Genomic DNA, 27,985 nt, shown 5'->3' on the forward strand with positions numbered 1-27,985 from the left:
CACTCCACTGTGGTCAGAGAAGATGAGTAGAGAGGACTTCAGAGGAGAGGGAACTGGGGGGGGGGGAGAGAAATGGGTGGTCACAGACAGGACCGATGGGACAAATTGAGGCCAGCATCTAATTTCTGGTTATAACTTGGGCTCTGCAAACAGGCTGGAAATCCCTTGAGCTGTGAGAGAGCACCGTGTAACAGGTACAATCTACTTTGAGATCATTCAATTAATAACTGTGATTGAGGTCAGGGAACAGAACTCTGGGTATTGTGAGTGGTAGTACAGAAACGAGGTTAGAGGGGGAAATGCTGACAGCTTGACTGGTCTTCACTTAACATTCCCGTCGGACAACAGAGGAAGGAACAGCAAAGAAATCTGGAAACAGAAGTTGTGTTTGTTACACTCTACTAGCTCTATGTCCTGAGGAAAAGAACTCGGATTTTTTTGGGGGGGGAACGGGTGTGCTATTATTTTGTCATTTTGTAAGAAGAGGACAATAATAAGAATGTAAGTGCCTTTAAAAGCCCTGAGGGCTGAACAGGTAATGTGCATTCCAAGATTTTGCAAAATTGATCTCTTAAGCATAACAGACACAGGACTGAGATAAGAACAAAAAAATGTAAACATCTGACACAGGAAATGCAAATAGTTAGGATGTGAACTATCACTTAGCGAAAGTCTCCAGTGCGCAGGTGCCACGCTATGCTTTGAAATCATTCGCATTTATTCTACATTAATACCTTGAAACTTGAGTCTTACTAGCTCAATTATATAGATGAGGCTCAGAGAGGTTAAGCAAATGGCCTGAGATTTTCAGTGAGCTAAGTAACCAAGTAATACTTTGTGCAACAGTTTCCTCAACTGTTCACTGGAAAACTCTTCTAGAAACAATAGAAAAATAAATGGACAATAGCCTTGAATTTCACAAATTTTGAGCATTTCGTGGGTCTTACAAAAATTCTGCTGGGGACACAGAACAGTCTTGACCTCAATGAAAGGGCAACAAGTAAATTTTAAATCTAATCTGTCCCAGGACTCTAATGCCATAACCTTGGAAATGTTTCTAAGAAAAAAAAATTTAAGTGAATTCTTTTCTTGATGATATCTCACCTTACAAATAAAAAAAAATGCACTCACTGATGAGTAAACTGAGTCAATTTCTATTGCTTTTTGATGATCTTTTAGGAATAAATAATAAAAGCCCTTGTTTAGTTACCCAAAGGAGCGATGTCCAGCTCCTTAGAGTAAAAAGTGATTTCGCTGTCTCAAAACACAATCTCGGTCCCTTAATCCTGCCTCTTTTGATCTCAAAAGGTGGTAACATTCAGTTCAGAGATCACTCATCTGTAAATTGCATCACATTATCTCCGAGTTATTTAAGAAGCAAGCTCTGTTTGGTTTCAGGCATTTGAACCTGCTAAAGGCAAGAAGAAGGGTTTGCCACATAGTTCCAAAGGTCTTCCTCTTAACGCAGCCGTCAGAGAAAGCAAAATGATTGAACCCATTGGGAACCAGTACGTCGTAGCCAGGCCAGTGTATTCTGCAAATGCTTTCGGGGAAGAACATAAGAAGAAACAGAGATATCATAAGACCTTCCTGGATCATCTCAAAGTGTGTTGCAGGTAAGATATTTTTTAAGGTACTGGTATGAGGAATAAGAGAAGCACTTTCTTCAAATTTTCCAAGCTCTCCTTTCTGGCTTTAGCCCATCGCCTTCAGCAGCTTCTTATCTTTCGTTTCCAAACCTACTCCCTGCCAGAGCTGGAAGGGGAATCTCTAAAATGAACACCATCTCAGCTCTCAACACAATCTCTCCATATCCGAGCACTCAGAAATTAGGGTGGAGGAAAGTTCTCAACTGAAATGTTGTAAAATCCAAGCTGAAGATGACAGATAAGCTCTACTATAGCTAAAGAAACGCAGCATTTTTCTGAAAGAAAGAAAGAAAGAAAGAAAGAAAGAAAGAAAGAAAGAAAGAAAAGAAAAGAAAAGAAAAGAAAAGAAAAGAAAAGAAAAGAAAAGAAAAGAAAATCCTTTGGTGATGACCAGGGGAGCAGTCAATCTGGGTAAGGAGGCGAGTGTTAGTGGGAAAGGTGGGGTGGTTCATTATGAAGATAGTATCATCTTTACAAATTTTCCACTACAATTAGGTGCCAAAGTTACAACTGGATATGAATTAACTAAGCATGGCTTTCAATGTTTTCAGCTGTTCCTCACAGAAGGCCAAGAAGATTGCCCTGTCTTTGTTCCCCATAGCATCTTGGTTACCAGCCTACCAGATAAAGGAATGGCTACTCAGTGACATTGTTTCTGGGATCAGCACAGGGCTGGTAGCTGTACTACAAGGTAACTTTTTTTAATTGAGAGGTAATTGATATGTCAGAGAATTCATCCTTTCCAAGTATAAAATTCAGTGTTCTTTGATATATTCCCAAGGTTGTGCAACCATCACCATTATCTAATTCCAGAACATTTTAACCACCAGCACCATTCTCAAACCCTCCTGTCCATTTGGAGTCACTTTCCATTACATCCAACCATCTCCCTGGCAATGAATTTCTGTCTCTATTGATTTGCCAATTCTGGGCATTTCATATAAAACAGAATCACAGAATATGTGGTGCTTTGTGTCTGGTTTCTTCCACGTGACACCAGGTTTTCAAGGTTCATCCATGTTGTAGCATGTGAGGGTAATTTGCCTCTTTGCATGATGGCTAATATTCTACGGTATGGATAGACCACACTTCATCCATCAATGGACATTTGGGTTGTTAACATTTTGTGGCTATTAGGAGTAATGTTGTTATGAACGCTTGTGTACAAGTTCTCGTGTGAACCTAGGTTTCAGTTCTCGTGAGTATATACCTAGGAGTGTGATTGCTGTCACATGGTAACCCACTAGCGACATACAAGGGTTCAAATTTTTCCACATCCTTGTGACCACTTGTTATTATCTGCCTTCCTTATTTTGGCCATCCTTGTGAGTCTGAAATAGTATCTCATTGTGGTTTTGATTTTGATTTCCCTGATGACTAATAATGTTGAACATCTTTTCATGTGCTCACTGGCTATTTGTATATCCGTGGAAAAATGGATCTTTTGCACATTTTAAAATTAAGTTCTTTTTCTTGTTGAGTTGCAAGGGTTCTTTATATATTCTGGATACTAGACCCTTATCCAAGATACAATTTGCAAATCATTTCTCCCCTTCTGTGGGTCATCATTTCACTTTCTTGATAGTAACCTTTGAAGCACATGTTGTAACATTTTGACGGAGCTCAATTTATCTGTGTTTAATTTGGTTGCTTAGGCTGTAGGTGTCTGTTCTAAGAAACCATTGCCTAATCAGAGGTCACAAAGACTTACACGTATGTTTTCTTCTAAAAGTTTTATAGTTTTAGCTCCCGCATTTACATCTTTGATCTATTTGAGTTAATAGAGTAAATGATTTTTAAGGTACAATCTGAAACACTGGAAGAACTTAATGAGGACTTTTGTGATTCCCCTTGCATGAAATAAGGACCCTGATGCTTCTGTATTTACAGGTTTAGCATTTGCTCTACTGGTCACCGTCCCCCCAAGCTATGGATTATATGCAGCCTTTTTCCCAGTTCTAGTCTACTTTTTCTTGGGCACTTCTAAACACATATCTGTGGGTAAGTGAATTTGTGGGCTAATTAGTGCTCACATGGCTTTTTCTTTATTAACTCCATTTGCCACACGCTGAATCAATTCTAATTGTGCATAATCCAGGACAGCAGTCATAGTTTCTTGTAAGAATTGGGACTGGGGGGTGGGGGGAGTGGAGAAGGAGGGCAGAACAGCTGGCAGTCTTTTTATCCGCTACATTATGGTTGAAAGACACCTGAGCTTTAGGGACCCCTATATTGACTACAGTGCATTCTCTGTTAATTAGGTCCATTTCCGGTTCTGAGTATGATGGTGGGAGCAGTTGTTGCGAAATTAAGCCCATCGGAGAGTACAACCACTGTGGAAATCTCTAACAGCTCAATAAGTAATGATTCCTCAACAGACGAGTATAAGGTGATGGTGGCTGCCACGGTCACAGTCCTTTCCGGAATCATTCAGGTGAGCGTTTTCTCGTGCAATCGGCCCTCCCCGGGCTGCTTGTCCTCACTGGTACACATCTTTCTCTTCTGTCTCCTTCCTGCCACCCCTCCTCCTCTTCCCTTGGCTTTCATTCCTTTCTCAGTAGCCCGTGGGAAAGGAGAAGGGCCCCTCCCCCCAACCCGAAGTGAAGGAGCAGGTCCACATTGCAAAGATGAGTGAATGCAGGTCTAGAGAGAAGGGAAAATGGGGAGAGAGAGGCCCCAGTGGTGAGGAGTGAAATACCTAATTTAAGTAATAGTGACACTGGCATCGTTGGAACTTTTTTCTTTCTGATTCCTCAGGGGCTGTAATTGAGTTGGAGGGATTTGGGGTTGAGCACTTTGAACTGGCCATACCAAAGATTTCAGGAAAGCTGAAGAGGATTCTGGAGGGGCTAAAGCCTCCCTCCCAAACCACACCCCGGCTCCGTTGCTGAATAGTGGATAGTGAAAGTGGCATGGATTCTTCAAGATGTTGGCTGAGTCTCTGATTAGTAATATTATTGGTTAAGACCAGTCCTTAAAGAAAGAGAAAGTGAGTTTAAACAAGGACATTAGTGGTGTACCCAACTGGCAGACAACATGGCCGGTTCTTTTCTGAATCTAGCACATTTGCATGTCCACAGCTCCGGCTGCTTCCAGAGACACAAATGGAAAGGCAATCCAGGGATCCAAGGGAAGGAGAATCTGTCTGTGCACTTTACTGCAAAATACCGAGGCTTTGGGGGAACGAACAACTTTAGCCCCTGGTTAAAACCGAGCACTTTGGAGGCTCCGTACACAGTTGTGTACTTCTTTTTAATATATATATTTTTTAATTTATTTATTTGACAGGAAGAGAGACAGCCAGTGAGGGAGGGAACACAAGCAGGGAGAGTGGGAGAGGAAGAAGCAGGCTCCCAGGGAGCAGAGAGCCCGATGCGGGGCTTGATCCCAGCACTCTGGATAGGGCAGATGCTTAACGACTGAGCCACCCAGGCGGCCCCGCAGTTGTGTACTTCTTATGAAAGTCAGGCAACTTGTTTGAGGGCGTAAGAGTGGATGCCCACCATGAATGCCGCAGCAGCAGGCAAGCCACTTAAAATACCATGGGAAAATTTATGAGGGCTGATGCTGGACAGGATTCTGCTAGGAAAGGTATATGGGTGAATCTTCTAAAGATACGGCCCCTTAAAAAGGGGTGGGTGGAGGAAGAAGCCTGGTACTTCTCAGCATGTACCAGACGTACATGCTCTGTGAATACTCTGTGACATTCCCCCTTGGGGGTAGGATGGGGGAGGAGGGAGAAGGAGGAACCCCGAACCCGAAGTGCTCCGGGAGGCAAGGACACCTGCTTCTTCATTTACATAGAGGCTAAACCTTTACATTTTGAATCATTTCCGATGCTGGTTCTCTAGTGGCTGAGGGGCACCTGTGACCTACACTACCAAAGGCCTTTGCCCTTCTCTTTCTAGTTGCTCATGGGGGTCCTGCGGTTCGGATTCGTGGTGATCTATCTATCGGAATCCCTCATCAGCGGCTTCACCACAGCTGCGGCCGTGCATGTCCTGGTTTCTCAGCTCAAATTCATGCTTCAGCTGACGGTCCCAGCATACAGTGATCCATTTTCAATTTTCAAAGTAAGTAGTCCTTTTGCCTCAAAAATAGTGAAATACATGAAATGTACTATCCTGTTTCTGGGAGAGCGTTCCTTCCGTGCCTTCGATGTGGGGCTTCCAGACAACTCCCAAGAAACCAACAGGTTGTGAAATTTAGTCACATTAAGAAAAAATTAGTGGCCAAGGGAAGAGCACTGAATATCAAACCACATCTACCATTACACTAACATGAAAACCACAAATCAAGTACCACGTCTCTGAGATTCGACTCTTGAGTGTTACTTAAAAGAAAAAAAAAACTAAGTTCATTATTAAAGTCTTTAATATTTTGTCCCACGATTTAAAAATGTCCTCAAAATCTTATTTTGAAAGAAATGTGCTGAGTGATAATGTTTCACTATGTTTAAAAAGTAGGTCTTGTTCTTTTCAAAATGGAGGTTCTTTGGACTCTTTTACACGTCCCCGTTTAAAAGGAAAAGGAAATTAGCCAATATGTAGATAGGACAGTGTGAGTAGCACTTCTGACTTGGAGCTCTCTCTTTTTGTCTTGCTGAGTCTAGCTAAAGGTTTTCCTGTTTTATTTATCTTTTCCCCCAAATCAGCTCTTAGCTCTGCTGATCTTTCCTATTGTCCTTTTAGTCTCGCTTTCATGCATTTCCACCCTGATCTTTGTTGTCTCCTTCCTTTTATGAGCTTCGGGCTTATTGGTGCTTCTATCAAGACAGTCTTCAGGAGCTGAGACAGAGTTTGCTCCATATCGGAACCAACACTCCCTCACTCCCATCCAGGGCTCGTCTACAAGTGGAGTGTTCGAGGAGCAATTTGGGATCTAGTTTGGGCTTGCTTGGGCTCTCTGGATCCCACGGATATGGAATCCAACTGGCTTCAAAAATTAAGATCACGCACAATGCACCATTAGCCAGGAACCGAGTTTCCAAAAGTGTCCCAGACAGTTAACTAAGAAATGTGAAGGGTCTTAACCTTAAGAAGAAAAAAAAAAAAAAAAAAGCCCAGGAATGAAGGGGGTACAAGCTAAGAAAACTATTGGGGAGCAGAGGTTATTCCCTGGATACAACAATGATGCTGATTATAAAATAATGGCCCATAAGACCTAAGAGCAGACGAGACCAGTTGTAAAAATGTGAAAAGTATCCAGGGAATTTTGACACCAGCCAAAGAGATTCCCAGCAAAAATGCCCCAAGCATCCCTATAGCAGTGTGGTGCCGACGCTGTGCTAACTTACCCTTCTCGTATCCCCATGCTAGTGGCTACAATTACTCATTCATGGTTAACGTGGGCAGAACAGAGAATCACCCTTCCATCCACGCCAGTCCTTCTTGCCTCAATGTTTTTTTAATCTGTTTGGAAATAATCGAATATTACATCCAAATTATACGTCGATACAGCACTTGGGAAAGAAACAAAACAAATGAACAAATACACAAAAAGCAGAATTGGAACCTATAAATACAGAGAACAAGCTGATGGTTGCCAGAGGGGTGGGGGGTGGGGGTTTGGGCCAAGTAGGTGCAGAGAGCGGGGGGATACAGTCCAGTTATAGAATGAATAAGTCCCGGGAATGAAGGCCCAGCGTAGGGATATAGTCAATGACATTGTAACAGAGATGCTGAATCACTCTATTGTACACCAGAAACGGATGCTGTGTGTCAACTATACTCAAATTTTTAAAAAGGTCATAAAAAATAAAAATAAGAAAAGATTCTTAAAAAGGAAGAAAAAATATAGCACTTGGCTGTTTTTCACTTTTATAATTTTAGGTACTGAACTCCGTATTCACACAATTAGAGAAGACTAATATTGCAGACCTTGTGACCTCCTTGATTATCCTACTGATTGTATTTGTGGTGAAAGAAATGAATCAGCGCTACAAAGCCAAACTCCCAGTGCCCATCCCAATTGAACTCATCATGGTAACTGATCGTCTTAAGACTTTCTTTCCTCATTCATTAGTCTCCTGTTTTTATGTAGAAAACCTTCAGGAGGTTTTAGTGGGGCAGAAGCTACCTCTACAGTTTCTGGGTGTCAAATTTAGTATGGTTTTTCTCTTCGTTCCAAATTCATGGCTTCCTTTTGTGATTTGGGGTTCATTCTCTCCGTGCGAGACGAGGACGGCGCAGAGCAAAGCCTCAGAGAGGCCGGCAGGCGCATCAGAGCTGCGGGTCTTCCCTCTGGTGGCTCGGAAGAATTGCCTCAGGACTTTTTTAAAGCAGCAGAGCCTGGGCTAGAGATTCTGATCTAAGAAGACTGTGAGTTCTCTCTCCTGTTTCTAACTTGGGCAATTTGAAACTTTGCAGACTGTGATCGCAACCGGTGTATCCTATGGTTTTGACTTCAAAAACAGGTTTGACGTGGCTGTGGTTGGGGAGATGAACAGAGGGTAAGTGTGTCTTTTATGGGGCATCTCCAAGCACTGACTAGAGAGGGAGCAGTCAGTTGGGAGGACTGCCAGCCAAAAGGTGTTCATCCAGAGCAGAAACGTCCCTCCCTGAGGAAGGTGCCAGAAAGTCTCTGCAGTTCTTAATATCAGAAAGTCAGTCCTGGTGGAAGAACTCACAAACCAGTTGAGCAGGGATTCACACGCAGGGAAGAATGGAGCAAAGTAAAAGAACAAAAAAATAGGCAAATTAAACCTGCTTCTCATACAAAGGAACCAAATGAAACCAGATTTCCTTGTCCATAGATTACTATAAACAATAGGCAGTTGGAGGTGACTAGAGCCAAGTTCTGACAGTTCAAAAGAGACACAGAAGGAATACCTGTAGCCCATGGCTTGAGCCATCCCGATAGGCACACTCTGTCCTTTCTCGTGATCCAATTCAAAACAAGGCCAGAGCAACACTGAACCCTGTGGAAGGATGGCAGGCCCAGTTCATACAAGGACTTTGAAAATGCATTGATTGCATTGCCTTTATTGGATTGAGAAGAGAGATCCAGTTTTGTGCTTTCTTCTCTCTGCCCTCTGACCAGAGCATCAGTTTCCTCTGATTTGCTTACCAAGGACAGGTTGTGTTCCTGTTTAAAACCAACCAACCAACAAAACACAAACAAAAGACCGATCTCCCTCCCTACGTGCTTAAGGAGTGTTGGAGAATTCCAGGAATCAGCATTTATATGCATTGTTGACTTTAAAATAACCAGTTTTTTTAAAAAAGCAAATGTATGCAAAAACTATTTTTAGCACCAGACATTCATTTGTTACACTTAATGAGCCTCGAGCACTGCTTTTCATTTAAAAGATTTTTAAGTAGCAATTAAACTGAAACTGAAGGCTATTTCTGGGGTTTCTCTCCACCCTGCAACTTATGAGTGATTAAACTTTATTGAAAAGTCTTAGATATAAACTACCTAGACTGATAGACATAGATAGGTAGATACAAAATTAAAGAGGATCTTGCTAGAAAGGATTTTGGAAATAAAACATAAACGAGGTCATTGAGTTACAATCTTCACGACTTTTCTTACTAAATAAATCTTGAATGTCAACGGACCTCCCTCCACAGTGTTTGTGGGGCGGGGGAAGGAGTAACTCAAATTTATTAATCATTACACTAGACAGAGAGGCCGGGTAGCCTGGTAAGCCCGCTCAGCTGCTCTAGAGGCAGAGTGCCTAGGATTAACTTCTGAGTCACTTCTTGATTGGGGGCAAATAACTAAATTCTATGCCTCCATGTCCTTGGCTGTAAAAATGAGGCTAAAAATAGTAGCTATCACATTGGATTCTTGTAAAGATTAAGTGTGTTCATACGTGTGACGCGCATGCTTAAGAGTCTGTCCGACAGTGAGCGTTCACACTGCTTGATTACCAATTTAGCATCTAAATGAGGTACTAAGCTCTTTACATGCTTTTTCCACTCCAGTTTTTTCTGGATGATGATTGGGCATTTTATTTATTTTTTGTTAAGATTGTATTTACTTATTTGAGAGAGAGAGTGCGTGCACACGAGAGAGAGCACATGAGCAGGGGGAGGGGCAGAGAGAGGGGAGAAGCAGACTCCCCGCTGAGCAGGGAGCTTGACATGGGGCTCGATCCCAGAGCCCTGGGATCATGACCTGTGGCGAAGCCAGACGCTTTACTGACTGAGCCACCCAGGTGCCCTGAGTGGGCATTTTAAATTTCTGATATCATCAATAGAATATAACTGAAAAATAATGATTATTACCTATCGCTCATCTGCTGTTAAGAAGTATGACAACTTGGAAGTGATTTTGTGGTCACACACACGGGCTGAAGGAGAGTGATCACGGAAACAGTCAAGGAGCCATGGAGGATATACTCAGATTCCAGGGGGGTCCTATAATAATAGCTCGTAGGCACTTCATACTCCACAGTGTGTAACTAGTATTGATGTTCATTATTTTATTTGACCCCCCCCTCACAAAAATTATGAAGAAAAGAAAACAAGTGTTACTATTCTCCCTTTACAAATGAGGAAACTGGCCCCGGGGAGGGGAAAGCAGCAGAGCCAGGAAATGAATGTTTCCAGCCTGTAAACCTCCATCATAGCACTCCGTCTCTGGTATTTAGAGGCTAGGACAAAAGAATAACAGGCTGCTAGTTACTGTGGCATAAAAAGCAAATTTCAATTGTATCATCAACTCGGGATTTATTTTTGAAAAAACAGTATTCCAGGCTAACGTCCTGGTTCATGGTAGCTGCAGAATGCCCAGATACCTCATGATACTTCTTCAAAATTAAGGCTGTAAATATATGAACATGCATATTCATAGAACACGACCAGCAATTAAGAAAGAGTCGAATGGACTCACCTTCAATAAAATTTGGGTCAGAAACACACACTGACAGGAAGGAACTGAGCATTTCAGTCAAGGGATGTAGACACGGAGATACTTGTACCTTTTGTAACACAGTTGGCAAATATCATTTGACTGTTCTAAATTCATGAGGTACAAACACAGAAGGGTCCTCCCTGAATTGAATGTGTCCCTTGACGCTGTGTGACTGTAAATGCCCTTCCCTGTCAGCACCACAGTTGCTGGCCCCGCAGTACTGAGGAACCCAGGGCAGAGTCCAAGGCCCATCTGTTTGCTGAGGGTTTTTCACGGAAGGTATTGTTATCGATGGCGGGAAGACTTTCTCGCTTCCCTTGGCTTTAATTGTGTTTGCTCAAAGACCTTCATCCATGGTAACTATTGGAACGATTGTGGGTGATGCTTTTCAATCCAGTATAACAATACAAGTGGGACCTAAGACATTTTGCATGCAGCTTATGGGGATATAAGTGTACATTATAATGGGCTATACCAGCAAAATACCAGATGCTCTGCTCTCATGGGACTGGATTTCCATTCTTGTACCAAACGCAGGCAGCACTGCTTTTCAACAATAAGATAACAGATTCCAAAGTTTGCACTGGTGCTAAATTCTTGCTGGTCACTCTTCAAAGTGAGACCAAACTCAGCCTAGACTGCATTCACTCATTGATTTGCCCAACAATTATTGACTACCTGATATACCCCATGAAGAATGCTTGGTCTTGGTCATAGAACAATGAAGTCCCAGTCCCTGCTCTGCGTCTGGGCAGAGAGTTGCAGGGCAGGGGGAGTAAGGAAGGGAGGCATCCAGGGCTAGAGAAGCACAGAGAATCTCACCTAACCCTGACCATGGTGGTGAGAGAAGACTTTCTGGAAGGAGGGATGGGGATGAGGGGAATGGTTCAGGCAGAAGGAACAGCAAATTAGAAGCTTCCAAGGGGAGAGCACAGATGATGCCTTGGAGAAACAAACAGACAAACAAACGAAAGCTTGGTATGGCTGGAGCATAAATTCTGGGAAATGATAGTGACTGAGCAGGAGTGGGGGTGGGGAAGGGATAGACTGGGGCCTTGCTAAGAAATATGGGCTTTTCCTGAGGGCAAGTGAATGCTGTCGAAGGTTTATTAGAGGTTGGTGACGTTCAAACTCGCTCCATTTCCTTTTCAGATTTCACACTCCCATGGCACCCGACATGCAGATTTTCCAAGAGACCATTGGGGACAGCTTCAGCATTGCGGTCGTTGGCTTTGCGGTGGCCTTCTCCGTGGCCAGCGTCTATTCCCTCAAATACGATTATCCAATCGATGGCAATCAAGTAAGTTTACAATCTGTGCTGGGTCCCATTAGGCAACTTTAAGTAATATTTTGCGGACATCGTACCACCAGTGCCATTTCTAAAAAGGATTCCTCTTTGTTCTCTTGCCAGGAGTTAATAGCCTTAGGATTGAGTAACATACTCAGTGGATCATTCAAAGGCTTTGCTGGGAGTACCGCCCTCTCCAGATCGGGGGTTCAGGAGAGCACTGGGGGCAAAACACAGGTAGTCGCGGGTCTCTACTGCGAGGGCCGTCCTGGCATGGGGACTGGACCAGCGACTCCGAGCCGGGGTCCGGGCGCAGGGGGCGGGACCGATTTTGCAATGAGAATCTTTTCGTCTTTACAGATCGCTGGGATTCTTTCCGCTAGCATCGTGCTGATGGTCATCTTAGCCCTTGGATTTCTTCTGGAACCACTACAAAAGGTAATGCTCGTCTCTCTTTGGATTCTCTCTCTCTCTCTCTCTCTCTCTCTCTGCTTCGGGTAATGATGAATCAAGGAGCCTGGTTCTTCCACTCTGGAAGCACAAACTAAACAGGAAAATGAGGGAACTGCAAATTCTCCAGTACTCGTCCTAGCCAATAGTCTGGGGCCAAAAATCTTTATTTTTCCCCCGGCAGCATTTTATGAATGCTAGGAATGCAAGTGCCCCCACTCCGTTATCTGCTCCACTCTCCGCACGTTCGTTAAGCCCCGAAAATAATTAATGTTTAGACGGAAACACTTAGGCGCTGCAGCTTCAATGTGGATTAACAGAAGCAAAGATTTCCTTAAAGGTTGAGGTCATCAGGGACTCTATCGAGTTCAGAGAGTGGTGCTACCAGCCACACAACCCATTCTTACAGACCCACCCTGCAGCTCCCCGAGTTTGGTAGGACTCCAAGACCAGCACTGTCAGATGGCAGGATGCGGGTTCGTGCCATGCACAGACCTCACGCCATCACCCCCTTGCTCCTTGGTCCATCTCTCCTGACCTGTGATTTTTGAGGGTTTGGGTTCATGCTTTGAAAACGGCTGCAGCACCCAGATTAAATAAATAACAGCAGACCCTGGGGCGGGGGGAGGATCTCTAGGAAACCAGACAATGGTAACTACCTTGTTCTTTGTGGAGGTGATGTAATTTTGAGGTGCTCCACCGAGCCCTGGCTCTCAAGTCCTGGGGACCTACTTCTAATCCGGGCTCTGCCTCTTCTTCTGTGTGTGCTTTTAGGCATATTGCTCCACCTCTCTGAACCTCACATTCTCCATTTGTAAAAATAGGGAGGGAAACAGCACCTGCCTCACAGAGTCGCTGCGAAAGCTAAATGAAATATTGCACGTGAAGGACTTAGCCCAGGGCCTGGCACGGGACAAGCACTTAAGATATGTAGCCACTAGTATTAATATTATTATTGTATCGTTATTATTCTACAAACATTATATTACACTTCTCACTACGAAGGACATAGAGATAGGACACAAGCCCACAGCGTTTCTTGGTTGATATCTTCTGATATTTTTCCTTGTTGGTTGGTAGCTGGAAAGTGAATCTGGTCTCAGGTTTCTAGACTACCAGCGTGGTCATCCCAAAGAGCCTCACTGACCAAATCTGTCTTCGAGCAATGCAGGGTACTCTTTGCCGAGAACATGCATTCTCCAGAGGCTAACCTACTGATTTCCAAAGGAATAGCATCGAAGGAATCCTGAAGTCACCACCAAAGAAATAGAAGAATGTCTCTCTCAGTAAAAATAAGTGCCCATGCAATCCCCCTGTTAGAGAATCCTGCCCTATCGTGCTTCTCCCCAGGGGTATACTTGGGCTGTACATCGCCCATGCTGAGTTGGAGAACCTCAAGAAGAAATTGCTAGTTAAAATCCTCTCTCTTACAAATAAAGCACACCTGGAAACATTGTCTGCGACGTGAGTCAAAGCTCCTTTGACAAAGGACCCATGTGATGAGTTGTATTGTATCTACAATATCTGTTTGACCGAAATAGCTGGTTTGCTTCTCTTTATCATGTGAACCATGCAAAATAACCCACAATAATAGCTCATAGCTAATGATAAATGTCTCCTGAGTGCTGATTAAGCATCAGCAGTTCTCAGCATTTTAAAAAAGATTTTATGTATTTATTTATTTGAGAGAGAGAGAGAGAGAGCATGAGCGGGAGAGGCAGAGGGAGAGGGAAAGAGAATCTCAAGCAGACTCCCTGCTGAGCATGGAGCCCGATGTGGGGCTCGATCCCAGGACCTTGAGATCATGACCTGAGCTGAAACCAAGAGTCAGACGCTTAACCCACGGTGCCACCCAGGCATTCCAGTTCTTAGCATTTTATATCTATTCAATCCTTTACATCAACTGCAGTATGGTGACCTGGTTCCTGATAAAAATTATCCCTCTTTTCCTTTCTATGGCTTCCCAGTGCTCTGTAATCTCTACTTTTTAAAGGGCTCTCTTGTGTCTATATTGCAATGAAAATTTTTAAAAATTGTTGCTCCGTGGACTACTGACCAGGTGAGAAAAAAATGCCTAATGGAAAGAGAAGGGGTATAGGCCTCTTCTGCAGGCGGCACCTGACATGCTTTATACTCAAAGTCCCCAACGGAGGAGGCAACGCGTACAGAGTCCTCACCCAGCCACCATGGTGCGGACATCTTCCGTTAGCTGTAGTGCGTGATCAGCACCAGGACAGGGACACAGGTGCGGTACTGTCAACTAGATGACAGAATCTACTCAGTCCTCAGCAGTTTGTAGCTGGCGTTCATGTGTGAATCATTGTTTAACCAGTTAACCATTGCTTCACTGGGAATTTCCTTTTCAGTGTCACACTCAGCCCGGAGTCTGCTTGAGATTCTCCCTCCCTTACCCCCCACCCAACTCACACGTATGCACTCTCTCTCTCAAATAAATAAATAAATAACACCTTTTTAAAAAAAATGGTTGAATGCTGATCAACGTCAAAGGTCTGAATTATGATTCTGAGTATCCCAAGCTCCCCAAGCTTTTTTATTTTTTTTTTAAACAAAGAGCAACCCCTTCTCCCCACCTCTAATAAATAAACACACATTAGACTGTCTCTGATCGAGAAAAATTTATTTCAGGCATCAGTCTTAACATCTGCCTGTCTCTGTCCCAAGGTACAGGCCAGTAAGCGCTTTCCTCTACCCATAGCCTGGCACTGTCACCACGGTGAGGACAAACGGGTCAGAGTCCCAGGTCTGGTGTGTCTTGCATGCACTATACACTGGAAAAAGGGTGTGTTCTGGGATAGGCTTTGAGGCCCTTTAAAGGACAAACTTATCTATAACCTTCACCTTTGCTGCTGTATGACTTATTTGATTATCTCTAAGTACATCTGCTGCTTATGTTTTTTGCAGTCTGTCCTGGCGGCTTTAGCACTTGGGAACTTGAAAGGAATGCTGATGCAGTTCACGGAGATACGAAGACTGTGGCGAAAGGATAAATATGATTGTGTGAGTAGAAGCAGCAATATTTGAGAGACAGAGAAATCAGGACAACATGCTAATGCTGATGTGAAATGCATATTCATATTGTAAATCAAGTGAAATTTTGTCTCTATATTATCTATTCAAATAATCTGAGTTTATTTCATTTGCTATTTTTTAAAAGATTTGTTTGTTTGAAAGAGAGAGAGTGCATGTGCTTGTGCATGCATGGGGGAGGGGTAAAGAGAGAGGGAGAGAGAGAATCTCGGGCAGACTCCAGGCTGAGTGGGGAACCCGACTGGGGGCTTGCGGGCTCGATCTCACAACCGTGATATCCCCATTTGGAGCAGGGACCAAGAGTCCGAGACTTAACTAACGGCGCCCCTTCATTTGCTATTTTTAAACTGCATACTCGAACGATCCTTCTCTGGAATTTTAATTTAAAAGAATGAGCCACTTGCAAGTAGGAGATGCTCCATGAAACACTAGAAGGGTATGGTAGCTTCTGTTCTTCATTACATCAGTTGTTCATTTCCAGAGAATCTGTGACGAATTTAAATTCTGAACATTCCTTTTGGAAATACGCTATAAAGGTTCCCCTTGCTCAAGACATGCCTTGCTATGAGACGCAGAGTCCATAATTTTATCAGGATCAAAGTCTGGGGCATAAAAAGGTTGTTAACATATCCTATGGTACTTAACAAGCATTAAGCAATCAGCTATACTTGGTTTTCTTTTGTTCCCGATAGGTAATTGTTGGGGATTTTAATACCCTTTTGACATGCGAGAATTCTTATACGGATAGTAGCCATTTATAAAATCAGCAGACCAGTAAGAAATCAGTATAAGCCCTGCCAATTAATTTGCTGATTTCAACCAACAGCTGCTGGTCCTGCCTTTGTAACTGAGCCAAACAGACTCAGGTATTTCCTTAACTGGGTCAGGGATGGGATTAGAAATGGACACACTGTCTTTGGACTTGCTTGTGTTTCTGGGGCTCTGAACTTGAGCCAGCAGAAATGACCTCTCGAAGGCACCCAGGTGGTTCAGTCGGTTAAGTGTCTGCCTTCAGCTCAGGTCATGATCGTGGGGTCCTGGGATCGAGCCCCGCATTCGGCTCCCTGTTCAGAGGTGAGTCGGCTTCTCCCTCTGCCCCTTCTCCCCGCATGTTCTCTCTCTGTCTCTCTCAAATAAATAAATAAAAATCGTTAATTAAAAAAAATGACCTCTCGAGGCAGGTCCCTTGTCCTGTACACTTCCAACCTCTGATTTGATTCTAGAAGTTCATGCTTCCTCAAAGCTCTGGACCTCAGACACTGTAGTTGAGTAGAGTGAATTGTAGTGCATGTGTCTCCTTCTTTTTACAGCTAATTTGGATCATGACCTTCATCTTTGCCATTGTCCTGGGACTTGGTTTAGGCCTGGCAGCTGGCGTGGCGTTTCAGCTCCTGACCATTGTGTTCAGGACCCAATTGTGAGTGTTCATCGTGCTGCCTCCTTGCCGACTTGGACCCGCCTGTGGGAAGGGACAAAACTTGTCACTGATTGAGGGGAAATTGGTTTAGTCAACAGGCATGCATATCCATCGAGACTGGCCATTCTGTTCTTCCTCATGTTGCTCTCCTCAAGGACTGAAGGGCCATAGAATGTCCTGACCTCAGAGCCTCAGCCCAGGTCCCACCAGCTACTGGTCTGTTCCCTGCTTTGCCACCAATTCAGAGAAATCATATCAACTGCGGAGTCTGGAAACTAGAAGTCATTATCCTCTGAGCAGATGTAATGTCTTTGCCATAGACTTGCCAGACAAGGAAGTGGGTTCCAGAGAAGACTGTGGGATTCTCCATGTCTAGTGGAGGGCTGTTCCTCTTTACGGGTTGCTAGACTGTACTCCCATCGAAAAACAGGGGCACTAGAGAACTTCTCAGAGGCCCCTGTGATCCGAAAAGTCCACAAAAACTAGTTAGCATTCTTGATTCTTAACATTCAGTCCAAACATCTTCCTGATTCTTAAATCTCTGCCATATAGTGTCACCACCATGTGGTCACTCAGCCTATGTTGGATGACATGGTGTGACAGGGAAATAGGCTTCTTGGTGGCTCAGGAGTTCTAGAACAGAACAGGAGTTCTGGGGTGGTTCAAGTTAATCGCTGGCTGATGGAACACATTCATGTTGAAATGTTCCTGCCCTGATTCATTTATGTTTTCATTCATTTCTCGGGGACCCATCAATCATAGAGACAGACTGAGTGGCTGTAGGCAAAACACTGTGCTTCTCCAGGCCCTCATCTGTACAACTGGGTGACCGTATTGATTTCACTGAATAACTGGGACATTCGGAACCCAAACAGCAAAAGCCTATGGGAGCACTTTGTAAGCTGGAAGGTGGTAAATGGGAGGCGCTGTTTCTAGGCTGTTCTAGGAGGGGTGGGGGGATAGGTAAAATGAGGTGTTTGTCCCCCCCAGGGTGTCTAATGGCATGATGATTCCCCAGCCCTTTACATTTTGAAAGTGAGCCTGCTCATAGTCTTGATAAGCTAGGGAAAGTCAGTGTTAGCCTCACGGGCCTAACAAACACGCACGAGTGATTCACTTGGTGTCGATTTTCCCTGCAGTCCAAAATGCAGCACTCTGGCTAACGTGGGAAGGAGCAACATCTACAAGAATAAGAAAGATTACTCAGATGTAAGGAAGATCCGTTTTTTACTTTGACTTGCTGAAAGATATTAATATGAGTCCAGTGGGCTCGTCTCATATTACTTCTCTGCCTTACAGATGTACGAGCCGGAAGGGGTGAAGATCTTCAGGTGTCCAGCCCCCATCTACTTTGCAAACATTCATTTCTTTAAACAGAAAATTATTGATGCTGTAAGGTTTGAAGTTGTTACTTTTTTTTTTTTTTTGTAATTTCACTGAATATTTAGGGATGAAATGTTTGCTCTGTAACCAGAGGGTGATTGATTTCATGCATGTTGAAGCTGCATTGTGTCGGTGTTTTTCTGTCCCGTGTTCCAGAGCAGGTGAAACTACCTTATAAGGGGTCTATTAATATGTTGGGAAATAAGGCCCTTTGGATGAGGTTCAATACAGTCACTTTTTTAAAAGATTTTATTTATTTATTTGACAGAGAGAGTGAGAGCACAAGCAGGGGGAACAGCAGAGGGAGAGGGAGATGCAGGCTCCCCAATGAGCAGAGAGCCTGATGCAGGACTCGATCCCAGGACCCTGGGATCATGACCTGAACCAAAGGCAGACGCTTAACCATCTGAGCCACCCAGACCCTCCCCGAATTACCTTTTATCAAATTCTGCTGTAGAGTGAAAGGACTTACCCCAAGATTTGGGGCTGCTGGGTTTTTTTTTTAGCAGAGAGTATCCTACAGATTTTCTTTGGGCGTCAACTTTAGACACAAGAAGACAGTACTTACTATTTGACTCTCATTGAATATATTCAGGATAGCAAATGAATATTTGGAATGTGATTGAAAATGAATAAATATAACATTAATGAATACTTAACACCAAAGAACAGCTGAGTGTCTCTGATGGACTGAAGAGAAGATGACAAAGAAGCGGTCTCTAAGGTCAAGAAACAAAAGCTCAGCACTTATCCTCCAACCTGCCTTCCGGTCTGCCCTGTCTTTTGCATACAGCACATGCCTTCGGCCCTAACTTTCATTCTTAGGATAGCATGCATCCAATATTTTTCTACCCAGCTATTTTTTTTTTCAAAAACGGTCTTATATTGCTTATATGGCTTTACATACTGTGCTTTTGACTTAATCTAGTATCTTCCATCTAACTATATTTTTCTTCCCTCAAGGATTTTTTTTAATTACATAATGTGATTCACCTTACTTATGACTCTGGAGCGAAATATTGCTACAGCAAGACCACATTTGTTTTGCAAAGGAGAAAATGAAGGTTGCCCTCAGATCTAATATTAAAATTATAAAACAAAATCATGTAATAATAGATACTATAAAATGCAATCATATGAAGTTTAATAGAATGAAAATGATATAGAAGCAGAGTACTAATTAAATGCCACCATATCCAACAAGTAGAAAGTAAACAAAGTCCCCTTGGAGTCACACGGGCCAAAAACACACAGAGATTTAAGGAGAGTTGAGACCTATTGACGGGTAATTTATGGATGAACCCTGCGTGGCACAGAGGTTTTCGAATGTTGATAAGGGTGTACAGGCTGAGCAGACCAAAGTCGTTGACACAATGCCATCACTGTCGTTGTTGGAACCACTTCTAAATTTTACGACACGTATCTTTATTATATGCCTCAGTCCAGCCTATCCTACTTAAAGTTATTAGAATTCTCCTACAGAATATTCCACAGTGTCATATTCTGCACTCCTGTAAGATAGCAATGGATTTTTCAGGTTGGTTTCAATCCACTACGAATTCTACGCAAGCGCAACAAAGCTTTGAAAAAAATCCGGAAGCTGCAGAAGAAAGGCCTATTGCAAATGACACCAGTAAGTTTCTTTTCTTTTCTTTTTTTTTTTTTAACGGAAAAAGTATATTTTTATATTTATCCACAGGTAAGTTAGTATTTCAATAAGCCCGGATTTCTGGAGACAACAAAGCCTTAGCCCACGCAGACTGTGTATACGTCTGACAATTTGTATGACCAAATTATAGCATTTTGGCAAAAACCTTCTAGGCCTCCTTAGCTTTTCCTAAGGGCCTCTTTTAGTCCTGTGAGATTCCAATTATTTCCTGGGGATGAAACCAGTAAGTTTCTTAACCACATTTCTGGGTATTATAGCTAAAAGCGTATAAAATGTCGTTCAAGGTGTTGGTTCCATTCCTTTACGTGAAATGCCAGATAAACAAGGAATGTCAGGTGTCATTTAGTGTCAGACTTTTAAATGGCATCTTTAACATTTTTGTTGTCCTGGGAAAATGTTGATTCTCCAAAGAGAAGGGCTTGACCTAACTTTGAATCTGAGCTTCAGAAAACTCACTGGTTTGGTTTTTTTTTTAAAAGATTTTATTTATTTATTTGACAGAGATAGAGACAGCCAGCAAGAGAGGGAACACAAGCAGGGGGAGTGGGAGAGGAAGAAGCAGGCTCATAGCGGAGGAGCCTGATGTGGGGCTCGATCCCATAACGCCGGGATCACGCCCTGAGCCGAAGGCAGACGCTTAACGACTGGGCCACCCAGGCGCCCCTCACTGGTTATTTTTGACATAGGCAATGTTTTTCTTGGTCAGAGTTATCATGCATATTTATTGTCTCCTCTTACAGAAAGGATTTATATGTACCAGTGATGGCTTTAAAGATTCTGACGACGAGCTGGACAACAATGAGATAGAGGAACTGGATCAGCCAATCAACACCACCGACCTGCCCTTCCAGATAGACTGGAATGCCGACCTTCCTCTCAACATTAGTGTCCCTAAAATCAGCCTGCATAGCCTTATTCTTGACTTCTCAGCAGTGTCATTTCTTGACATTTCTTCAATGAGGGGGCTCAAAACGGTAATTACTTTTTTTCTTCATGAAAACAGTCAATCAGGGGCCAAGGGTAAAAAGTTATATGTGCGAAAATATGCTCCTTGAGATCATACACACTTAAGTAGAAGTAAATCATAATCTTAGGATGTTCCACGCAGAGTGGGAGTGGGGTGGGGTGTGTTCAGTGAGCTCTTTGAAAGAGCATTTCCCAGGAGGCTGGCATATAATTTTGAAGACACCACACCCATATTTCTCATGTATGCCAAACCTGCCACTACGCAACTACGCCCACACTCCCACCACATTCCAGTTCTGCGGGGCCTTCGGATCCTTGTGGGCATGGTATCCAAACTGTTCTGAAATACAGAATATCTGGGAAGGTCTTGGACAAAAGTAGAATAGTAGATCCTTTTGTTTTGTCTTTATCCATTATAAACTGATGAGATTTCATTTGGCTGTATAAAACTCCCCCACCCCACCATCACCCCCCACCCCATCACCCCCACCCCACCAAAAAAGTAGCTACGTGAAAGAATCAATGGCAAATGTGATTTAAAAATGGGACTAAAACCTTTAGGTTGTACTCTGTTTTCCTTCTATGGTTCTGTCAGCATTTCTAAAATAAATCTGTTTCCAACAGAGATGCAGAAAGAGACATAAAGAAAATTCAAGAAATTCCACATTTACCCCTTTTTCTTGGGCTTTCACAGAAACCTGCCTACATAAGAACTGAGCTAAGATAAGATCTATTAAATATGGGTGAACTGGATACAAAATTAGAAAATTGAATCAATTTCATTTCCTTCAGACTTTTAAAAAGCTTAACATCACAGAACTCTCAAAACTACTTGCTTTTTCTTTTCTTTCTGTTTTTGCATTTGTTTTAGCTCTGGAGAAACACACACACACACACACACACAATTTGGTTTTGGTCCCAGCAGTATAGCCCAAAGGACAGGGACTCTGCCTTATGTTTCTTTAAAGCCCTTATTCTTGGTTCAGTGCCTTGTAGAGGTTCGGTGTTTATTGATGATGACAATGATTGTAATGATCATCTAAAATAATCAATAGTATAAGCTACTCTTCTTACCTTCCATGACCTCACTATATGACTAGTGGTATTTATTCTTAGCCTAGGACCTGGAAAACAAATCAAGATTCATTGGCGTTACTACATCCAGTCACTGTGGACAGGAATAATGAACAATTTATAAGGCATAGGGTTTTGGTTTTTTCTACTTCTGTGTAGCTAGAAAGCTCTGGTCAGGGTCATCCCATAAAGGAAATGGTTTTCAAACTCAATCAGAGCCCATCGTGAGAGTGGAAACAGAAGATTTCCCCGTCATACTTCCCGCAAGAATGAAAACGTCTAACTTCTTTCTGAAGAGGAGAGTTCTCCACTTTGGATGTATTTCCTTCTGTCGCAGAGCCTTGTTGTTAACTTTAGTGTCTCTTTGCACTGTTATCTCTTCTCAAAATGTAAAAGGTTCTTTAAGCAACACATCACCCATAAGGCATAATTATGATCATTTTCTTTATGTTTCTGACAAGTAAAACTGTTCCCTAAGGAAGATCTACTTTCTTTTTAACAGATTCTGAAAGAATTCATCAGGATCAACGTAGACGTGTATATCGCTGGAAGTGATGGTAAGTTGTTTTTATGTTCTGACACTCACTCAGGCTCATGGCCGACTCTCAACGTAGATGGTCTCTCCAAAGTCTAGGTCTTGTTTATGATCACCGAGAAGGTAGACAAACCAATAGCATCTTTATATTTTAGTTGTATTGATATGTAATTAAATTCACAATTTGAACCTATTTTAATAGGCAGCAAAAGAGTGAATATGCAACCATTTTTAACTCTAATCTTCCTGAAAAGGTAGGCTTGTTTTCTCTCTTCCTCACCTTCCTCAATTCCTCAGCCCATATTACAGTATCTTAGGAGAAAGCATTTTAGGGACAGGGGACAGGTGCACAGTTCCTGAGGGAGGCATGAAATTGGCATCTTTCGTCTTTCCACTCTACTAGCTCCTCTCTGTAAAATCTATAGACGTATTCTAGTTTTGAGGCTTCCTTACAATTAAAAATATTCTGTTGATCTCAGCAACCCTTTAATCCACTAAACAATTGTACTCCTTCCCCATCATCCCAGATCTTTTTGAAAGTGTCCCATCCTGCTTCCTCTGCTGCCTGGCATCCCTCTCTTAGTCCTTAACTAAGATCATCACCTTCCGTCCCATCACTCATCACCCACCTCCATCCCGGGTTCTGATGACCACCATGCGCTCCTCTCTCCTCCTCCCTCCTTCACAACCAAGTCTGGCCAGTGCTGAAAGCTTGCCTGTGACCAGGGTGTGTGTCTTCCACCTCCATGCTTTTGTACCTTCTCTGCCTACATCTTTCTCCAAACCCTGGGCGTTCTTTTAATATGATATCTGCTCGGCCAGGTTTTCCCAAACACCTATCAAGAGGAAACCATCTTTCCTTTCTCTGAATTTCCATAGCACATGATCTGTATCTCTCTTACTCGTTCAACAAAAATGTGAGGACCTACTATGTGCTGGCCATTATTTTAAGAGCTAAGAACACATTAAAGAAAAAAAATTGGATTGCTTCCTGCCTTTGTTCTTCTAGGGCACTTTTCTTTTCATTACTGTACGTATATATACATGTTCTATTTTCCTTGAGTGTGAGTCTCATATGTCTAATTTCTCTCTTGATCCTTCATATTACTCAGCCAGGGTTCTGCACACAGTCCCCACGAGGTAATATTTGGTTGAGTGATCTGCACAAGCAAGTGCTGGGTAGTGCCTACAAGAAGGGGGTTCTGCAAAGATAACTGGAGGGGTAGTGTGGGGTGCCAAGGAAAATGCTTTCTGAAGGAACATGGCAGCTTTAGGAAAATGGACTACAGTAAGTAACTGATAAATAATAGGTCCAGCAATCCAGAACCAGAGCATATCACTGGTCTATGAGCATATGTCCCATTTTGGCAGAATCCCAATTTTGTATAAGCCACACTTGCTGCTCTAATCATTAGCCAGGGAGATTAACTCACTAGGCTCTTGCCTAAAGGAAAATGGACTGATTTTCTTCTGAGAAGTACTAAAAGTTTTCCTTGTTTGAATCTTTTCCTTCTTTCTTTTTACATTAGGACAGTAAATGTATTTTTTTATTAGAAAGGTATCCTTTTGTTCCAGAAAACACCGTACTAACGGTACACTGGTATCATACCACTGCGATCCCCGAATACCTCACCAAACATCAATGAACTGCACATTTGCAAATGGAAATTCAAATCTCCAGTCTCAAGAAGAAACCTGTGGCCAAACAATTACTTCTTCCTGTCATTCTTTCTTTCCCTTTCTTCAGATGATTTCATTGAGAAGCTTGCACAGTGTGAGTTTTTTGATGATGAAGTCAAGGACTCAATCTTTTTCTTAACAATCCATGACGCTGTCTTGCACATTTTGATGAAGAAGGACTACAATGCTTCAAAGCTTAATCCCACTCAGGTACCAGCTCTTTGTGACTTTCACATTTATATAGAAACCATCTATGCTTAATTCCCCTTTCTTTTTCAACATTAAAAAAAAAATGTTCCTAATCCATGATTCCATTCTGGTTTTCTCAGGAAAAAGAAAAGAAGTTTGATTTTACCATAAATACAAATGGAGGGTTACGTAATCGGGAATGTCAGGTAAGATTCTTCAACAAGTTTAGCTTTATCTTGATATCACAGCAAAAAACTGAAAAGCACTGAGGCCTCTTCCAGCATGCTGCAGAAAGTCCAGCCCTTGTTTGAGCCTCTGGGCCTCTTCCCTAGAAAATGAAAGCAATGCTAATTTTCATAGGGACTTTGGGGGAAAATAAACTCAGACCAGAACAAAAAAAGGACAGAAAATGGAGATACTAGGTCTCTATTAATGCAATATTGAGCATATAGAGATCTTTTTACGTTTTCGAAGTATTTACAACCAAGATCTTATTCTAAATAATCCATGAGGCGGAGAAGGTATGGCTGTTTCCACTTCCAGATGAATGAGTGATGGCGCTGAGAAGCTAATGCACACTTTCTGCTTCCCAGGTACATGGGAAAGTCCCCAGCACAGAGCCTAGCCCAGCCCTCTCCTTCCTTACCAGAAAGATTCGCCAAGTTCATTTAACTAGATAGTTGTATTTCACTTTAGAACATTCATTTCTAGAATATTCAGTCCTTTAAGGGAATGTCTCCAGTTTGGGAAAAGCAGAATCACAAATCAAACGGGGTATCTGCTATAGGTCAGGTACATGGTAGGTGTATTACACTCCTTATCTCATCCTTACAACAATATGCAAAGAAGGTATCTTCATTTCATAAATGAGGAAATTAGGAAGGGCTCAGAGAGCTTAACTAATTTGCTTAAGGTCACACACCAAAGTGACAGCAACAGGATTTGAAGCAAGATCTGTCTGATGCCAAGCCCTGGGCTCAATTCCCTATGCTATACTGGCTCTATCCTTTGGTGAAAGACTAATGGAATCAGGGATCCTGAGAATCTAATGATTGCCTTCAGGTATGGAGGTGGCTGATGGTATTTCTCTTATTTGAAGAAAGGCTTAAAATGAAACGAAAAAAGGAATTTAAATTAGAAATGACAAAGTATAGGGGCGCCTGGGTGGCACAGCGGTTGAGCGTCTGCCTTCGGCTCAGGGCGTGATCCCGGCGTTGTGGGATCGAGCCCCACATCAGGCTCCTCCGCTATGAGCCTGCTTCTTCCTCTCCCACTCCCCCTGCTTGTGTTCCCTCTCTCGCTGGCTGTCTCTATCTCTGTCGAATAAATAAATAAAATCTTTAAAAAAAAAAAAAAAAAGAAATGACAAAGTATATAGCATAAGATAATCTTAGACTATTATTAAAAGTTATGCCAAATTGGAAAAGTTCCATGAAAAAGCCATTCCAGAAGTTAGATAGGCCTGAGTGAGAGGACATTCTCAGAAAGCACCAGTCCTGTTTTCAAGCAGCCGTGTTTCCCAGGGCTGGATTGTAGAGAAACCCACATGTGGCACCTTGCCTGAGCCCCCTCTAAGGAGAGCCTTACTAGAAATCCTCTCCACAACCGCTGGATTCAGAACAGTCACCAAGCTGGAAAGGATAAAGTGTAGAAACAGAACTTAAACCTAGTGTGTCAAGTCAAAGCTTCAGAACCTACCATTTAACAGAATGTTGTCAGGACCATCCTGTACCTCTTTCTCCATATTAAAACAAAAAACCGAACAACAAAAATTTAACACCAGCTCTGTACTACATTACTTAGAGGAAGACAAATCAGGCCACCAGTGGTGATTCACATAAAAGCTGAATGTGCCTGACCAGCACACAGAACCCCTTGGAGCTTGTGTGGCCTCCGACACAGTTGTGAAGGGGTGTATCGCTACAACCATTGTATTGTTATTTTGATTAAGTTAAATTAGGCCTTTGAACGGTACACTTACATCATAACATGGTATCACGTGGGTCTATGTTCTCCAAGTAGCAGGGGAAGGTCATTAAAATTCAAGACGAAAAATTTGTGGATGACTCTGGTAAATCCTACGTCTTAATTTTAACAAGAGGGACCACATTTGCTCTTTTTAAGTTACAAAATACGATTACTGAAAGGGGCAGTACTTAACAAATCTTGTAAGACAAAAACTTTCTATCTTCTTCCAGGTGCCAGTTGAAACAAAATTCTAATCAAAATAGAATTCAGACGGATCCTCACCTGTCATATAAAGAAGAACTTTATACCCAGGAACTTATTGATAAGTTCATACATTGTATGAAGAATAATTTTACTTGACAGAATTATGTTTCAAACTTTGGAACGAGATTGTTCTAGCATGGTATATTTTTCACATGTCTAGTATAAAATTATGTAAATACTCTTAATTTTGTATCTTGTAGATTTATCAAAGGAAGAAAATGTTTTGTTTATACGTATTTTTATAGCACTGACAGATTCCCATCCAAGCCACGACCTTCCTGCATAGGTTGTGCAGTGTATTTACACCACTGCTTGGAATCTTGTAATTTAAACAGTTCATATAGATATATTTCCCTTTAAAAAAAATTCCATTGTACAGTGGATATGTTTTGTTTTGTTAAATTTCTTGCTAGTTTTCTGAAATACACCTGCTGTGGGTCCCCTCTGTAATGGTCTGGCTGGAAACCTGACACATGAGAATCATCTGAAACCCCTGCAATGACACTTAACTTTGCCCGGAGTTTATGATTATCATTATAGCCTTTTAACGCACCCAATGACCTCTTACCCAGATCTAGACACAATCCTTCTAATGCCATATCTGTAAGTATAATTAGCTTTTAAGGCAAGTCCTTTTTTCCACCTCATAGTATGAGAATTGTATAAGCTAATGAAGATATAAAATGAAAAAGCAAGAAGGTGAAAAGCAAAGAGAAAACATGATGGGTAACCAGCTCTTCCTGGCCTTAGAGGAGAGAAAAGATAGTAGGACAAAGTCTGACTCTTTCTTCACTGCTGGTGAATATTTGTAACTCACAGGGCAGAACAAAACTCTAGAGCTCAATTTAGCTGGAGAATGAGATGCAGCACACATGCTTCTCTTTTTTTGCTGGCATTGTTCTTGGTGCAAATTTGTATTTATTTTATGTAATAGGTAATTTTGTACCTTTGTAAAAAATAATTTCATCAAGGAAAAGTCCCAATTGTTTTAGATCTCACCTCTAAAGGTTCACTGTTCAAAGTACCCTTCTATCCTTTATTAGTGTCTTTACTGAGCCCGTCAGTCTTAAAATCAATTACAGGAAGGTAAAGCAAAGGTTTATTTGCATAGCTACTCTTAAAAACCAGAATACAAGCAGTCTTTGAGGCAACAGCTCTTAAATCTTTGAGTCACAGATACCTCACACACACACACATTTTATGTAGGATTTATATACAATGCATTTATGTAAGGCTACTCCATGAATGTCAGGTTAAGAGCACTTTTTCTGTAGAGGTCAAGGAGTGGAAATTAAAAACATAAGCCTGTTTCACCGATCATTTGACTTGGGAGTGGAGCAAAAGCCTGATGTAGGATTATGGCTGATGTCTGCATCATCCCAACTAAAGGTGCTCTTTACACCCTTCTTGCTCATCAAAGTAACATGGAGCACTCCAAGCACTGTGGCCCCATTTCAATCTATTCAACCTTAACACTTATCCTCACCCTTAAATGTTTTTTCTCCTAGACCTCTAAGGTGGATATGCTTTGGGTAATGGGAAT

General features: G+C 42.3%; 1 protein-coding gene across 2 annotated transcripts in view; it reads left to right on the forward strand.

Moving 5' to 3' along the window:
- Positions 1-27,985, forward strand: part of SLC26A3 (solute carrier family 26 member 3) — a 34,602-nt gene extending 6,617 nt beyond the window's left edge. Inside the window, exons 2-21 of one of the 2 annotated variants that reach the window (XM_048212891.2) lie at positions 1,399-1,616; positions 2,201-2,340; positions 3,540-3,650; positions 3,911-4,083; positions 5,558-5,722; positions 7,481-7,633; positions 8,018-8,100; positions 11,664-11,811; positions 11,923-12,036; positions 12,160-12,237; positions 15,172-15,267; positions 16,608-16,714; positions 17,854-17,923; positions 18,014-18,106; positions 19,635-19,730; positions 20,507-20,740; positions 22,309-22,363; positions 24,089-24,231; positions 24,351-24,416; positions 26,409-27,985. In XM_048212891.2, coding sequence (XP_048068848.1) covers positions 1,486-1,616; positions 2,201-2,340; positions 3,540-3,650; positions 3,911-4,083; positions 5,558-5,722; positions 7,481-7,633; positions 8,018-8,100; positions 11,664-11,811; positions 11,923-12,036; positions 12,160-12,237; positions 15,172-15,267; positions 16,608-16,714; positions 17,854-17,923; positions 18,014-18,106; positions 19,635-19,730; positions 20,507-20,740; positions 22,309-22,363; positions 24,089-24,231; positions 24,351-24,416; positions 26,409-26,432 — 2,280 coding nt within the window. In that variant the 5' untranslated portion in view covers positions 1,399-1,485 and the 3' untranslated portion in view covers positions 26,433-27,985. Of the gene's footprint in view, positions 1-1,398; positions 1,617-2,200; positions 2,341-3,539; positions 3,651-3,910; positions 4,084-5,557; positions 5,723-7,480; positions 7,634-8,017; positions 8,101-11,663; positions 11,812-11,922; positions 12,037-12,159; positions 12,238-15,171; positions 15,268-16,607; positions 16,715-17,853; positions 17,924-18,013; positions 18,107-19,634; positions 19,731-20,506; positions 20,741-22,308; positions 22,364-24,088; positions 24,232-24,350; positions 24,631-26,408 lie in introns of those variants that run through there. The other variant, XM_057304060.1, reaches the window with a different exon arrangement.

Source organism: Ursus arctos, unplaced genomic scaffold, assembly GCF_023065955.2.
Source record: "Ursus arctos isolate Adak ecotype North America unplaced genomic scaffold, UrsArc2.0 scaffold_3, whole genome shotgun sequence".
Classification (NCBI taxonomy): Eukaryota; Metazoa; Chordata; class Mammalia; order Carnivora; family Ursidae; genus Ursus; species Ursus arctos.